Raw genomic sequence first — 16,280 nt, 5'->3', positions numbered from 1 at the left:
TTTTTGGTAATAATTTAAAATACCTACTATAGCCGAATTGCTGACGAAATATCATAAGTTTTGCATGAAGCAAAGATCTGGAAGTAAATTGAGGTAACAGTATAAAATTATTAGTGTGGTATACATAGCGTTAATTAAGTGAAGTACGCACTGTTATTTCTTGAGATCCGTTGTGTACCCAGGTCACTGCAGGAGAATCGCTATTCCTCCAGTTCCGTGATATTCAACAGAGATTATGGACTCTATGTTTCGTGAGCCATCCTGGTCTTCACCCATTAGTGAACAGAGTCGCCAGTATTTAAACAAAGACGATATGATCGTTACTATTGTTAGTTGATGCCCAGTAGTCCACATGGCAATCCTACTGTAGCCTGCTGTCAGTAGTTTATCTTTGCATCCTTTGATCATGTATTCCAAAATTACAGGTACTTTGTTAGTACCAGCGTAACATCGTGAGCAGCCTACGCGACTTCTGCGTATTTGCGGTTGGAACATCCAGTTTTCTGAAGGTGCCCGTGCGGTTGTCGTCCTTAGCCGCAGTTTCAAATTTAACGTGTATGGGGTTCCCGTATCGCCTGCTTTCGTTCAGTAAAACCTCTAACCACAGGCTCTCAGGTATCGCGTCAGAAGTCTTTCTCTGGCATCGAAACGGGACTTACTGAGAGGGCCACGTAGATTTGAAATTTTAAATGAGTTTTTAAACGACGAACATAGCCGTGCTTCAGGCAGCATTGAACATACAAATCTGCGATTATATTAATTAGTGAAGACGCGCACGGGGAGGATTGTTGTTGCCTAGTTTAAAGCTGCAGATACCGTACAGCAGAGTCGACTCGACGTAGAAAAAGCGTTCGACAGTGTAAAATGGTGCAAGATGTTCGTAAGTCTCGAGATGGTGCTTGGAAAATGTGGAGAAGAAAGGGTAATACCCAATATGTATTAGATCTTATAGTTAAATATTTCCTTGACAGTCCTGGCAGTAGTGATAATATGTAAGGGAAAAATGAATTGAAGTTTGTGTTGGGGAGGGCGTTCACCTTAGATAGTTCGTGTAGCAGTGCTGACAATCGTACTGCGGTGGTGTAATGGTTAGCATTTCTGTCTAGCAAGGAGACTCGGGTTCGAGTCCCGGCCGCAGAACAAATTTTAATTCATTTCATCTGCTTGGATCGTTATCGTAGGTAATATAAAGAGACTTAAATGTCTCAGAGAAACATTTAAGTACAAGATCTATAAGATCACCAATGGTACAAGGACGTCCCATTACGTCCAATGCTGAGGTGCTTGCCAATATCGGAGACCCCTGGCAGTAGTGACATCTGTAAGGGAAACATGAATTGAAGTTTGTGTTGGGGAGGGCACTCAGCTTAGGTAGTTCGTGCAGCAATGTTGACCATCGTACCGCGGTGGTGTAATGGTTAACATTTCTGCCTAGCAAGCAAGAAGACGCGGGTTCGAGTCCCGGCCGCAGCACAAATTGTAATTCATTTCGTCTGCTTCGATCATTGTCGTAAATATGTATTAGAGTGGATGATCAATAACGAAGTTCTCGGAGTAAAAAAAATGTAAGACAGGGATGGAGTATTTTATCCATAATATTCAATCTGTACATCGAAGAAGCAATGACGGAAATAACAGGTACCTTGAGGAGCGGCTTTAAAATTCAGGGTGAAAGGATACCCATTACAAGCTTCATCCAGGTCATACTGAATGTAATGAACAGTCCACTATGTACAGAATATGCGCTGAGAGGAAAGAAAACACCAAAACTGGTCACCACAAAGTAGACTAGGTTAAGGAACTGTACTGTCTTGGAAGCAAAATAACCTATGGCGGACGAAGCAGAGAGGACAAAAAATGCGTATTAGAACAGACGGTCCAAAAGAAGTCTACTAGTATCAAATATTGGCTCTTAATATGAGGAAGAAATTTCTGAGAGCATACTTCTGGAGCACAGAATTCAATGGAAGTGACTCGTGGACCGTCGGCAAATCGGAAAACAAGAGAATCGAAGCGTTTGACACGTGGTGCTATAGGAAGATGTTGAAAATTTGTTGGACTGATAAGAAATGATAAGGTTCTTCGCACAAGCGCCGAGGAGAGGAAAATGAAGAGGAAAATGAAATAAAAAAGAAGAATGGACAAGAGGGAGACACAGAATGATAGGAAACGTGATAAGACATCGGAGAAAAAGAGCGGTACAGGATAAAAACTGTAGGTGAGAGATTGGAATACTGTGTATCCACAAATAATTAAGGCCGTTGGTTAGAAATGATGAAGATGAAGAGGTTGGCACAAGAGAGGGATTCACGGCAAGCCGTATCAAAAAGAAACACGCATCCGTGCACATGGAGGACAATTGGCGTTGCTTGAAAAGTTACTTTAGAGTATACTGAAATTGCTTGTGGTTCGTTTAGAGAAGTAATTTGCAGCGTTTCTCTTGTGGGCTTTCAGATTTCAATATAATGTTGTCCTTGAAATTATGTAACATACACGGCTAGTTTCCGTATAGCATATTCTTCGCGCAGTTTCACATGCAAAAAGCCTGGGATAATATGTACGCGTGTAATGGGACATGAGACCACAGTGCTCTGGGACTATCACAAACGCGAGAGCTTTGATACATGCTATTCAGCCTTACAGTTGATGTGATACAACCTGTTGCACATGCTGAAAACCATTCGTCTCAGCATGGTAGACAAATTCTTATCCTTGACAGCGACTATATACGTTAGGTGGAAAATCATTATCGATTTCATTGAACCAGTGCAATAGAATCCGCTAGTAGCTCACTGGCAGGGCTAACAGCCACCGCATTTCGATACTACGAATACTGGAACGTTGTAATATATATTTTGGACTACGCAATCTTTCGTAATAATCTGGGCTACGACCATGAACATCGTTCTCATTTTTTTCTGTTCCATATTCTGCCGTTATGGATTATGTCTTTGTGTGTGTGTGTGTGTGTGTGTGTGTGTGTGTGTGTGTGTGTGTGTGTGTGTGTATGTGTGTGTAAGACTATAGTACTAACACTACGTTCCAGACATTTAATTTCGTTGGTCTGTAAGTCCCGTCGGCCACGTATTTGTGCAAGGCTGAATTTCTTGCATATAACTGTGCACTTTACTTTCCTAGACAGATTCTTAGAAAATGTAGAATATACATTTTTTACACTTCTCTTCGCCCTGTGTGCAGTACACCTACGATTTTCAGTGGTGATCTCTAAACATTGAATATTACATTGATAACATACACACACTTTTTAACGTAAAAGGACGAAGTTAGTATCTGTATTTGTAAATCCACTTCTAAGCAAGAGACAGATATGATATTCAGTGTGTTTCTGTTCGATTGTTGTGTCTACAGAGTTGTTGTGTGAAGTTGACCTGTAAATTCAAGGTTTCCTGGCCTCTCTAAAACAATGTGCGTATTTTGCTTCATAGGAAGGCAGTGTGTAAATACTGGTATTGAAGTACAAACTAATAATAAAAGATTAATAAATATCCGATAGGAAAACTCCTTTTTAGCACATGACGTTTACGTAAATTGCTAAAGAACAACTTTAAATGTTATGAATGATAAATACGGCTGGTGCTGTGATATTAAATCTGTGTTTTTGTTTGATAAAAGGTACGAAGTGACTGGACAGTCTGAGTAGCGTATTATTATAACCACTTGCTTCGGAACAATACACGAGTGAAGACTAGATCAGAAACAAAATATGCAAGTTCTGGATGTAAGTTAGTGTTAACGTCGAAGTCAGTGTGTCGAAACAGAAGAATCGTCGTGACCTCCCACGCATACCAACCGCCGTTTAGGAAAAGTACAAAAAACCTAATTCAGAAAACCGAATCTCATTCCATCCGGCCACGAGACCACTGCACTGTGCACAGTATGCAGCTGGTTACTGTCTGCTGCAGTAATGTCCGGTTCTTCACGACAAAATCACGAGGTCGTGAGAGACGGCCGACCTGTAATTGCAGAGGAGTAGGGAAAGGAATCAGCCTTGTCTTTTCCGTAAGAACCGTCCTGACTTTTGCCTTGACCGATCTGGCCAAGTCACTGTGCCGGGCCAGTCCAAACGGCTACTGGATTAGCCTGACGCAGCTACAACGTTTCCGCTGCTGCCGAAAAAGGAATCACCGCGCGATACTTCACTTTATCAGACGGTGTGCACCATTTCGTACGTGGAAAAAAAAGATAGGATTTTTTTTTCGAGTTGGCGAACTTTATGACTACCCCGATTATTCCTGATTTTCTTTGTTCTGGCAGATTGTATGGTTGGTCACTTATAGGAAGTGTCGTGCCCGTGAAAAACGGCCATTGTTTTTTGTTCATTTCGTGTCATCAAAAAATAACTGTCATAGTTCGCACCTTTTAAGCTGAGTAATTCTAATGCGAGTGCTGCCTTCGTAGATACCTCAGACGTTAGAATAGGTGGTTGTGATCCCCGTCATTGAGCCGCAGGCGACATTATGATAAGAGGCGCGGCGTGCTCTGTGGAATGTGCCCTGCAGCGCTTAAGCGCTCCGAAGCACTGCCCCGCGTAATCCCCTGCGGTACTGGTCCCCCGATTGCCTGCAGTTATACCGCCAGCACTGCTACCCTTCCGTGCTACTGTGATCCTATCGCTAATGTCGCGAACTGTGTCTGCTTTAAGCACTGTCTTCCTGCTCGCCGTCCCTGTGGCTCACCAGTCTGGCGATTCTCCTGTAGGAGGGTAAAAGAACCTTAACCCCACGATCAGCGGCAGAGGACCCTCCGATGCCGACCGGCCGCCGCGTCGTCCTCTGTCACATGACGTTACTCAGATGCAGTATGGAGAGTCAGGGTTCAGCACACCGCTCTCTCGGCTGCTGTTGGCTTTCCAGACCCTGAAGCCGCTACTTCTCTAACTGGTACCGTTCACACTCTACTTGTTGATCCTGGGTTCGATTGCTGGTGACCACACAAATGTAAACTAATAGACCAATTGCTGAAGAGGCCTCAAAAGAAAATATTTCAATAAAGGGTACTTTCCTTTGCGAACTCTTTCATGATGTTGGACTGCCAAGCAAATCAAGTACCCTGCGTGCTTGCGTGTTTGTGTGTGTAAAGGGATTTCTTAAGCTTCATAAATTTTAGCAGTCATCAGCCGAAGGTTGGTCTCACGTTGCTGATCTTGAGGAGAGCAAAAGTTTAACGGAAAATGTAGAGAAAGTTGAAACTTTATACGGATACGCAAAGCACTGACTGGACTGGAAATCTCTAATTTCAGTAAAAAACCAGAGTCCTTTGGAGGGCCGAACATTAAACCTTTGGATCTGTAGCTCAGACCGCCGGCCAGAGTGCCCGAGCGGTTCTAGGCGCTACAGTCTGGAACCCCGCGACCGCTACGGTCGCAGGTTTGAATCCTGCCTCGGGCATGGATGTGTGTGATGTCCTTAGGTTGGTTAGGTTTAAGTAGTTCTAAGTTCTAGGGGACTGATGACCACAGCAGTTAAGTCCAATAGTGCTCAGAGCCATTTGAACCATTTTTTTGGTAGCTCAGATCAGTTCCAGTTATTTTTAAAAATTTAAATGTATGTCTTCTTGTATATCCATACTTTAAAAAATTAATTATCCTGTTTCGTGGTCCCCGTGACTTGTAATGATGATGATGATGATGATGATGATGATGATGATATAAAATTAAAGGCAAGTGTACAGACAGCGAAATAACCATAGAATACAGTGACTTCTGTGCACCTCGGAGTCTACGTCCATCTCGGGCTCTTTGCTGGGGTAGTAGTGTACTGTGCTTACAGCGGCGGCGTGCGCGACCCTGGAACAGCTTTGCAACAGGTGTAGTGGCTGAGGTATGCGTCCACGCAGTCGCGATGACAGATCCCTGCTGCTGCTGCTGCTGCTGCTGCTGCCTGTAGCCAGCTGCCTTTTGCGGCCTCCGTACTCTTTACCTTGCCGGGAGAACCCGCGCAACCGCCGCCAGCCACAGGTCAATGTCCGCGCTGTCATTTGGATCGCCGCACATTTGCATTTCCTTTTGGAGTACAAAGCATGAGGTCACCAGAGGCGAAGCTTCAGTGCCGGCTGTTTACCGAAGGACACCTGCCGTTGCGACAGAGGCTCGTACTTGAGGCAGGACTCAGTGCTCCAAACTGAGACAGTGCGCAGGGCACGGCACAAGCGCATTCCCTTCAGCGTAGTTTCCCGGTCACCTGTGTTACTGTGAAACAGCCTGGAATCGAAGCCGGATGTTTGCCTTTCGCGGTCAACGCCCCGCCAGCTGAGCCTCTCGTGCCTCAAGCTTCAACCTTCCAGTTTCTCTCTCGTACTCTGGCGAGCTTACAGATACTCTTCTGCCAAACCTAGCTTTCTCTTCGTCGGGTAAGGTGTTAGAGAGATGTCACACTTCGCTTTTCTGCTTAGAAGTGGTCTGTTAATTTTAAACATCACGTTTCAGAATCTTCCAGTTTCTGGTACGACTGTGTTTTCACCTTCATATCAGGTCCACGCAGTACCGTCATCGAGACATGGTTACATTACAGCCTTCTGTATTGTAGACACCTGGTTGACTCTGTTGGATTTCTTCACATATACCTGTTCCTTGTGGCTTCATTGCTTCGACAGTATTGTGTAATCGTGCTTCCCAGACGGAGGAACTAGTTTTACTCCACGGTGGTTACTTCAGCATCATGTGTAGTCAGTTATTATTCTATTTTCTGTTCCTGTTCATTACTTTTGTTTTGGTTGCACCCAGTCTTTATTTTGTGTACAGAAGGGTTCTGACTTCAGTCGAGTACTGTCAACTGCGAATCCTCTTAGTTTCATGTTATTTCCTAACGTTCGCTCAAAGTCGTCCACTTCTGCTTCCATACACATATCAAGCAACAGTTCCGATTTTAAATCAGGAGGAAGGATGACTGTGTCACGTAAGCTAATGACTATATATAATTCTTTTAAAATTAAAAAAAGTTAAATTGGTTCACGACTACTTTTCTCTCTCAGAAAATGCTTCTGTCATGTACTATTGTCCAGTTTTAGCTTCATATACTTCAGTAATCGATAACTAAGGCCATTTACCGATTATCGATCACAATAAATCTTCACAGCGCAGCAAAGTTAACTAAGACGCAACAAGAAGAGGAGAAAGTAAACAGCGATGCTATAAATAATGTTTTCCTCATTGTGGATGTGAAGAAATGTTATCCTTTAAACAATTTGTTGTGGTTTTCGACCATGTGGCAATCGGAATAATAATAATAATAATAATAATAATACACTTGACTGAATTTCATCAGTTATGATGAGAAACCAAGGTACGATAATGTTCTAAAGTGATGTTCTTCGACAAATGTTCATTGCGTGTTTAGGAAGAATCGATTCCGTTTTGACGTGGTACTGTAGTAATACGAGTGGCCCCTACACGATATGCGTAACGGCTTCCCAGCGAAACTCCTGCAGTGTACTTCAAACAACCTTCGCAACATGTGGGCGGACCCAGGTTGTTTCGAGTACGTTGCAGACATTTCGATGGGATGCTCTCACACATCCTCCATGCAGTTCCGATCTCTCCACATGTGATTTCCATATTTTTGGAGGCCTGAACAGCGGCTTTCGTGACCGTCGATTCGTTTCGGACGATGAGGTGCACCCCTGGGTACTATCGTGGTTCGTTAGGCAGTGCCTTCATTTCTCCATGAAGGCGCTGATCGCCTTGTCTCACAGTGGGATAAATGTTTTAACAGTTATGGCTGTTACTTATAAAATAATAAACTGTTTACTTATTTTTTTTTCCTCACGTGTCTCATTTTCATTTATCTCCCTCTTATGTTACGCATTTTACTCCTATATTATTTCGTACGAGAATGTGACAACCGTACTTTTACGGATCTCATTCCGTCTGCCGCCACCAGCAGCCGTAATGGCGCTTTAAGCCTGAAGATGGTCCGAGGAAAGTTCCGAAAACCGGTTGGCAACAAATAAAAAATCTGAAAACGTGATCGAGACTTTTTTATTGATTTTTAAAGTTTTATACCGATTGCTGTGCTTCAGTCAAGAATGATTTCTAAAATTTTAAGGTACTGTTTGTCGCTGAGAATATGGATAATTCTAAATATTTTCCACGGAAATCTGTTGCGGAAGACTGGCATATTTGGAGCAGACAATGTGTCCAGTATTTTTTTTTTCCAGATTTCCGCCAACGTAGGCATCAAAGTGTCATACATGTTCCTTTCGGACCCTTCCCAGTTGCACCTAGCACTGCACGGTTCTATTTACATGCTGGTATGGACACTGATCGCTTTGGCTCGAAGAGCATTGGAATATATAACGCTGATTACAACTTGTTTTAGACAACAGTCGGACACACCTCTATGCATATAGAAAAGTAGAGGTTCCCTTGTGCATATTGGAACAGCCTGTACTGGTGTGCATCAGCGCTTTCTGCCGTTATTTCATGTGCAGCTATCTCCAGATTACCAGAGTTAATGCGGACCCACGACTACAGATAATCGGAAAACACGGGCAATCCAAAATACCCATATTTATACCGGAAACTGCTATTTACTGTATTTACAAAACATGATGCAGTTCACATTTGGAAGTCCACTGCATTATTTACGCGTTATTTCCCGGAAACTGACAACATAATTGCAAGGGCAGAACCACCAAATTTACCTCACGATGAAATGGAAAACAACAGAAAAATATTTCAGGGATGGTCTTCTGGTTGTAAAACTTGAGTCACATGCATAATGGTGTATTCCAAACGAAAATGTTGTTCCTAATTATAACAGAATACTTCTGCCTTTATTTTTTAAATCTACCAACTTTGCACGGATAAACCGCAATCCGGATAATGAGCACACTCTTAGTCCAGAGCTAGGGGTTTATGCTTTTCCGGGAGGTTGTTTAATTTTGATAAAACCTCATGGCCATGGAAAGGTGCATTTACATAACTGCAAACATGCATAATATTGCGATAGCCATTTTATATGGGAAGAAATTGTTTAAATTACATGTCTCTGTAGATATGTGATTGCTGTAGGTAAAAACATAACGGGACAATGAAACAAGCAAATAATCCTAATAAACTTAGGTCTGGAAACCCGAGAAACGACTTTGTACGACTAAGCAGATAGAAGCCCTGAGGACCCAGACTGCCGATATTCACTCAAACACATTATAGTTGTTCGACGTGTCCCCAATTCATGTGTACACAGACTTCAGCATGTTCCCTCATCACGGCGTGCACGTTAAAAAATCCCAGGTGTGTTCGAAACGCATTGACAACTTTCCACAATGCGTTCGCGAAGGTCATCCACACTATCAACAGGGCTGGAATGCATCAAAGCAAAAATCTGACTGCTTTAAATCGAGGGCCCTGAGAGGCAATGGTGTTTGCGAGCGAAACATTTAAATGTGTGTGAATTCCTAAGGGACCAAACTGCTGAGGTCCTCGGTCCCTTGACTTCCACACTACTTAAACTAACCTACACTAAGAACAACGCACACACCCATGCCCAAGGGAGGACTCTTAACCTCCGGCGGAAGGGGCCGCGCATTCGCGACATGGCGCCTCAAACTACGCGGCCACTCCGCGCGGCTTTGCGAGCCACAACCGAAACACTATTTACCAGCACTTAAGTATCCGGAATGATGACAAAGTCAAACGAGGGCAGTGTATCACTTTTGAATTTACGCCCCTGTTGCAATGTTTCGTACTGAACGTAGCATTAGACATTAACGGCGTTGTAACATTGGTATGACCGCACTTGTGCATACGTCGTATCGGGAAAACCGACTGTAAACAACAGCAGTGGCCGCAGCACTTCGGATAAAGTGCGAAAGTAGTTATCTAGCCTACATAAAACACCAATTTAAATTATCTGCAGTTCATCATCGAAATGGATATAGTGAAATTATTTTCGAATCGTCGCAAATGTGACGCCATTTGGGGATAATAAATTAACTAGATGGGATTTGTTCGGATATTATCTCGGCTTTTTAATTCCCTTATTTTTATTTTTTAAGTCGATTAACGATTAACAAATCATCAGATTTGCAGAAAGACTTTACTACGTGATATATGACATACAGGTTGTTGTGTTTTTTTTTTTTTTTTTTTTTTCTTTCTTCGAAATCAGTTGTGATTTCCGACCTGGTGGTTTAGTAGGTTGGGACATCAGAGCGCATCTTAAATTTATTTGCACATTCTACTCTATATCACATTTTTGTATTTCATTATGCCACCATGTATCTTCGTCACGATGATCTTTACCAAACATAATCCTGTTGATGGTTCCGCTGTATTATGTAACCAGTCATCTTCTCTCATTAGCAACTGCTATCGCGTGTTTCGCACATTTTCCTTAAACTACACTATCGGAAGAAATGCAACACCCTCAAGGTGTGTATTAAATGGCACAAGGGTCTAGTATGTGGATTACATGAGGATTATAGTGTTCGTGACTTATTTGCGATGGTCATCGGCGATCAGAGGGCATTCAAGAGGTCTGTCTGTGCAACCTTTGTTTTTTTCTCTTCAGACAAAAACTTTAGTGAGTTTAGAGCCGAACAGTGCTTCCAACATTCATTTAGGACACAACCATGGCCTACCGCCGAGTACATACTCTGTTGAACAGCTTCAGCCATTTAAACGGGGTCACACTGTGGGCTTGCGGCGAGCCGGAAGGATGCATCAAGTGATTGCTACATATGTTGGGCGCAGTGTATCGGTGTTGTTTGGCTGCTTTGAACAGTTCTCTGTGGAACATTCCCACACCTGAAGACCACGTTCTGGTCGTCCACGCAGTACAAACCCTTCTGTGAGCAGCGATGGCCCGCGGAACATCATCCAGGGACGAAATCCGGGCACATGGCGCGATTGCTGTGTCATCAGGAAGCGTTGGGAGTGTTCTGCTTGTAACACGACTAATAACACGTGTGAATCTGGCCAGGCTAGCACTGACGCCACAACATCGCCGATCATGGCTACCCTGGTGACGCGATAGACTCGACTGGAGAGTGGAATGGCGCTCTGTTCTCATCAGTGATGAGAGAAGAGTCTCTCTGTACGGTATTGATTCACTTACGAGTGTGTATGGTGTACACTTGGCGAGGTGCCTATTCCAGATTGCATTCGCCCACGACGCACATGTCCCATCACAGCCTTCTTGGTGGTGATGCGGGTTGGGGGCACAAGTTAGAACATTTGCTGTTTCTGTTGGGTAAAGTAACAGTTGCCCACTACACTGCACAGGCTTTATCCCCCTGATGCGCCCATTTCGTCGATTGGAAGGTGAAGGCCTTTTTTCCACAGGACAGAGCACGTCCACATAGTCAGGTGCGACGCGACGCGCTCGTGGTAGTGTCGACCACCACCTTGACCAGGAACATGTGGGCAGATCTCTCCCCAATTGAAGATATATAGGACACGATGAAGCGGGAATTTACTCGTTGTGGAGGGCCTGCGAAGGCCAGTGCTGAAATGAAATGCAACAAAAGGCTCAAGTTGCTTAGGACGATATGTCGCAGGGTTCCATTCGCATAACTTGATCGTTTGTATGCGAGAAAACACGCCTGAGTTGCCGCCAGAGAGGCGTACACTGTGTAATGGTTCGACTCTCTGGGCACCGTTTACTGTGACGACACGTGTGTGTTCCGTTTGGCGTGAGTTTATGATATACATCTACGATGATGACCTACGTCTCACGTCAGTAGTTAATAAAAGGACATTGGCGTTGAGAGTTTTGCATTTTTGCAGGCGGTGTATAATTTTCAGTGTTCGGTATGGCATATTTTATGGTTTAGGTTAGGTTAGGTTAGTGTTGTTTAACGTCCCGTCGACAACGAGGTCATTAGAGACGGAGCGCTAGCTCGGGTTAGGGAAGGATGGGGAAGGAAATCGGCCGTGCCCTTTGAAAGGAACCATCCCGGCATTTGCCTGAAACGATTTAGGAAAATCACGGAAAACCTAAATCAGGATGGCTGGAGACGGAATTGAACCGTCGTCCTCCCGAATGCGAGTCCAATGTGCTAACCACTGCGCCACCTCGCTCGGTGTTTATTGTTTGTGGCAGTAGATATAATGTACTGCTTTTCTACATTTCCGATTCATATGTACACAGAAACTGGTACACCTGCCTGATGTCGCCCACGAGAGCTCTCAGAAATGCCGCAACACAACGTTGCGCGGACTCGACTTATGTCTGAAGTAGTGTTGGACGGAATTGACGCCATGAATCCTGCAAGGTTGTCCATAAATCTGTAAAAGTACGAGGGGATAGAGATCTCTTCTGAACAGCACGTTACAAGGCATCCCAGACATGTCGGAGGAGTTTGGTGGCCAGCGGAAGTGTTTAAAGTCAGAAGATTGTTCCTGGAGCCACTCTGTAGTAATTCCGGACGTGTAGGGTATCGCATTGTCCTGCTGGAGCCGGCCGCGGTGTTCTAGCGGTTGTAGGCGCTCAGTCCGGAACCGCGCGACTGCTACGGTCGCAGGGTCGAATCCTGCCTCTGGCATGGATGTGTGTGACGTCCTTAGGTTAGTTAGGTTTAAGTAGTTCTAAGTTCTAGGGGACTGATGATCACAGATGTTAAGTCCCATAGTGCTCAGAGCCATTTTTTTGTCCTGCTGGAATTGGCCACGTCCGTCAGAATGCACTATGGACATGAATAGATGCTGGTGATCAGACAATGTTTACGTACGTATCACTTGTCAAAGTAGTATCTAAACGTATCAGGGGTTCCCTATCACTCCAACTGCACGCGCCCCACACCCATTACAGAACCTCCAACAGCTTCAACAGCCCCCTGCTGACACGCAGGGTTCATGTATTCATGAGGTTGTGTAGTTCCCCGTACGCGTGCAACCGCTTGATACACTTTGACACGAGAGTCGTCCGACCAGGCAACATGTTTCCACTCATCAACTGTCCAATATCTGTGTTGACGGGCCCAGGCAAGGCGTAAAGGTTTGTGCCGTGCAGTTTCCAAGGGTACACGAGTGAGCCTTTGGCTCCAAAAGCCCATATCGATGATGTTTCCTTGAATGGTTCGCACTCTCTGACACCTGTTAATGGCCCAGCATTTAAAGCTGCTGCAATTTGCGGAAGGGTTGCACTTCTATCACTTTGAACGATTCTCTTTAGCCGTGGTTGGTCTCGTTCTTGCAGGATGTTCGTCCGGCCGCAGCGATGTCGGAGATTTGATGTTTTACCGGATTCCTGATATTAACAGTATGCTCGTGAAAAGGTCGGACGGAAAATTCCCCACTTCATCGCTACCTCGAAGATGCTGTATCACATCGCTCGTGCGCCAACTATAACACCGCGTTCAGATTTACTTAAATCTTGATAACCTGCCATTGTAGCAGCAGTAACGGATCTAACAACTGCGCGAGGCACTTGTAGTGTTATACAGGTGTTGCCGACCGCAGCGCCGTATTCTGCCTGTTTACATAACTTTGGACGCCTGGTAAAATTTAATTGTGTGTGTGTGTGTGTGTGTGTGTGTGTGTGTGTGTGTGTGTGTGTGTGTGCACGCCACCAGCTGACGAGCCTCTCTGCTTGTTGCAGACGCGCTGCTGGCGGACCTGCAGAACACGACCCTGGGCGGCGCTCCTGCCCCCGGCCCCGGGCCTGCCCTCGGCCACGGCCACGGCGGCACGTACCCGGGCTCGCACGCCTCCGCCAGCCCCACGCCGCCCCCGCACTCCTCCGGCGGCTACGGCTCGCTCAGCGGCCGCGGCCACCACGTGCGCGAGACCGTCACCACCACCACGACTGAGTACCGGCCCGCCGCCGCGCCGCACCCGGAGCCGCCGCTCTCGGTAAGCACCAGCTCCATTCTATTTCCCATCTGCTACTCGACAAAGCGAAATGTAGACCCGGCACAGTGAGAATTTGGGCACGTGTCTCCTATGAGGGTCAGCGAAAGAAAATCGCTGGCAACTGGCAGCGCTATTGCCAGCTTTCAACTGCAAAGCACAGTGGCCCGCAGGGGAAATCAGTAGTCATCTATAGAGCTGCAACAAAGCTGAGGAGGTGCCATAGAGAGTATGGAAAATCGTGTTAAGTGACTGGTTGACGTAGTCTCGCTAAGATCCGTGCAACTGTCAGGGATTTTCTTTCGCCGATTCTGCCATACACTATCTCAGCAGAAGTTCCAGATACATACTAAAATAGTGGACACTAATGTGCAGTGTGTGCATCCTTCGCCTTTACGACATATCAACTCTCCTCGGAACACTATCAGTGATGTGTCTGAGTGTATGTGGAGGAATGGCAACCCGTTTTTCCTCAACAGCTGAAACCAGAGAAGGTAGTGACGTCGAACACTGGGGTCTCGAGAAAAGTCGACGTTCTAACTCATCCGCAGTGTGTTACATTGGGTTGAGGTCGGCACTCTGAACACGCCAGTCTGTTTCGGAATGTTATTGTTCACAAACCTCACAGATGCTGCTTTATGATACGATGCTTTGCATGCTGATACAATCAATCATCGTCCCCGAACAGTTCCTCTGTAGTCAGCAGTATGTGTTGATATCCTTCCACATTTACCATTTTCGTAACCGCGATAAGGGGACCAGTCCCTAACCACAAAAAACTCTATGACCACATACTCTATATTCACTGTTGGTACTACACTTTCTTGCGCTATTCGCCAAACATCACTTGTGTCCAGTCACGCACTGTCCAGTGCCGTCGCTCTTGAACCGCTTCAAGTGTCGCTTATGAGGAACTGCTGGACCGTTGTACCCCATTTTGTTTGGCTCCCTAGGCACAGTCCTTGTGCTAGCTGGACTGCTGGTAGCACTTTGGAACTCTGGAGTCATTCCTTCCGCTGATTTCATCCGATATTCTACAACCACCCTCCGCAATGCTCCATGGTCCCTCTTCGCCAGTCTGGTCGTGGTTTAGCTATGGCTCTCCCTTCGCCTTTCCACAGTACAGTCACATCACTAAGAGTTGAATTGGCAGCTTTAGAAGGGTTGAAATTTCGCTGATAGACTTCTTACTCGTGTGATACAAAATGACTGTCGAAGTCACTGAGCTCTGCTCACGGAATCACTGTGCTGTTACTGCTGCTCTGCTGACAACCACAGTACTGTCCGACTCCTTTTATACTGACGGGTCCGACTCTCGCTGCATCTCGTGGTCAATTTCGCATTACGGGGGGATGCGCGGAGACCCTTGATCACGTAGCGTTGGTGCAGTCGCACTACATTTAGCTCGCAATGCATAGACTGAAAGTTGTATTGGAAAATAACTCTACATGCAACTGCGGCCTGTTGCTTTTAACGTCATTAACTTTATTGATTGTGACAAGGAGAAATAAGCGGTAGCGCTGATGGAAAAGGTGATAGAATGTGCGAAAAAAGTGTTCAAAAATGGCTCAAACGGCTCTGAGTACTATGGGACTTAACTGCTAACGTCATCAGTCCCTAAGGTTACACGCTACGTAACCTAAATTATCCTAAGGACAAACACACACACACACACACACACACACACACACACACACACACACACACACACACACACTCTCTCTCTCTCTCTCTCTCTCTCTCTCTCTCTCTCTCTCTCTCTCATGCCCGAGGGAGGACTCGAACCTCCGCCGCGACCAGCCTCTGCGATATTGTGAGCAATACAAGGAAGTACCAAACGTTTTATGGTTTACATAGGCCCGACCACAGCGTGATAGAACGCCACACCGAACTTCAGGTCTAGCAGAGAGACCCTGAGAACAATTGTTTGCCAAAATAAACAACAAATTGTGTGTTTCAAAAAAGGTAAACTACATAAGAAAAAGGAAGTATCAGAAGTAAAGCAGCCAGTGGTTTGTTTAGGCAAAACATGGAGTCATACATACTGTAAATAACTGCCGGCAGAATGATACTGTGGATGCAGAGAAAGGCGGTTGTCTGCCCTACCTAGATGTTTCGGTTAGACTGAATAATAATGGCTCGCTGTGGCATTCGACGTATCAAAAGCCCCGTCATAGCAATTTGTATTTGCAGTCGCCGAATTGTCACCACTTGTCAAAAACTCTTGAGTGGGCTTGAAACACTTCCACACGAAGCTTACAAGGTCTCAGATCCGGATGTTCGCCTGAAGAGCTCGCCCACCTAAAGACAGTGTTCTGAGAAAATAGAAATTCTAGCCAGCAGATTAACATAACACTATCAGCTAAAACCAAAAACCAGGAAGTGGATAAAGAGCAATGCACGCTGGCAAAATCTCTAGCTTTTCTTCCCTTTAGGGGACTGATGACCTCAGATGTTAAGTCCCGTA

The 16,280-nt window shown here is 45.3% G+C and overlaps 1 protein-coding gene across 6 annotated transcripts in view; it reads left to right on the top strand.

The window, feature by feature from the left end:
- Positions 1 to 16,280, top strand: part of LOC126485748 (leupaxin) — a 506,478-nt gene that overhangs the window by 328,443 nt on the left and 161,755 nt on the right. For all 6 annotated transcript variants that reach the window (XM_050108901.1, XM_050108900.1, XM_050108902.1 and 3 more), the window contains exon 2: positions 13,563 to 13,816. In XM_050108901.1, the coding sequence (XP_049964858.1) occupies positions 13,563 to 13,816 (254 nt within the window). The remainder of the gene's footprint in view (positions 1 to 13,562; positions 13,817 to 16,280) is intronic.

This window comes from Schistocerca serialis, chromosome 1 (assembly GCF_023864345.2).
Source record: "Schistocerca serialis cubense isolate TAMUIC-IGC-003099 chromosome 1, iqSchSeri2.2, whole genome shotgun sequence".
Taxonomy (NCBI): Eukaryota; Metazoa; Arthropoda; class Insecta; order Orthoptera; family Acrididae; genus Schistocerca; species Schistocerca serialis.
This window is presented reverse-complemented; position numbering and strand designations above follow the sequence as displayed.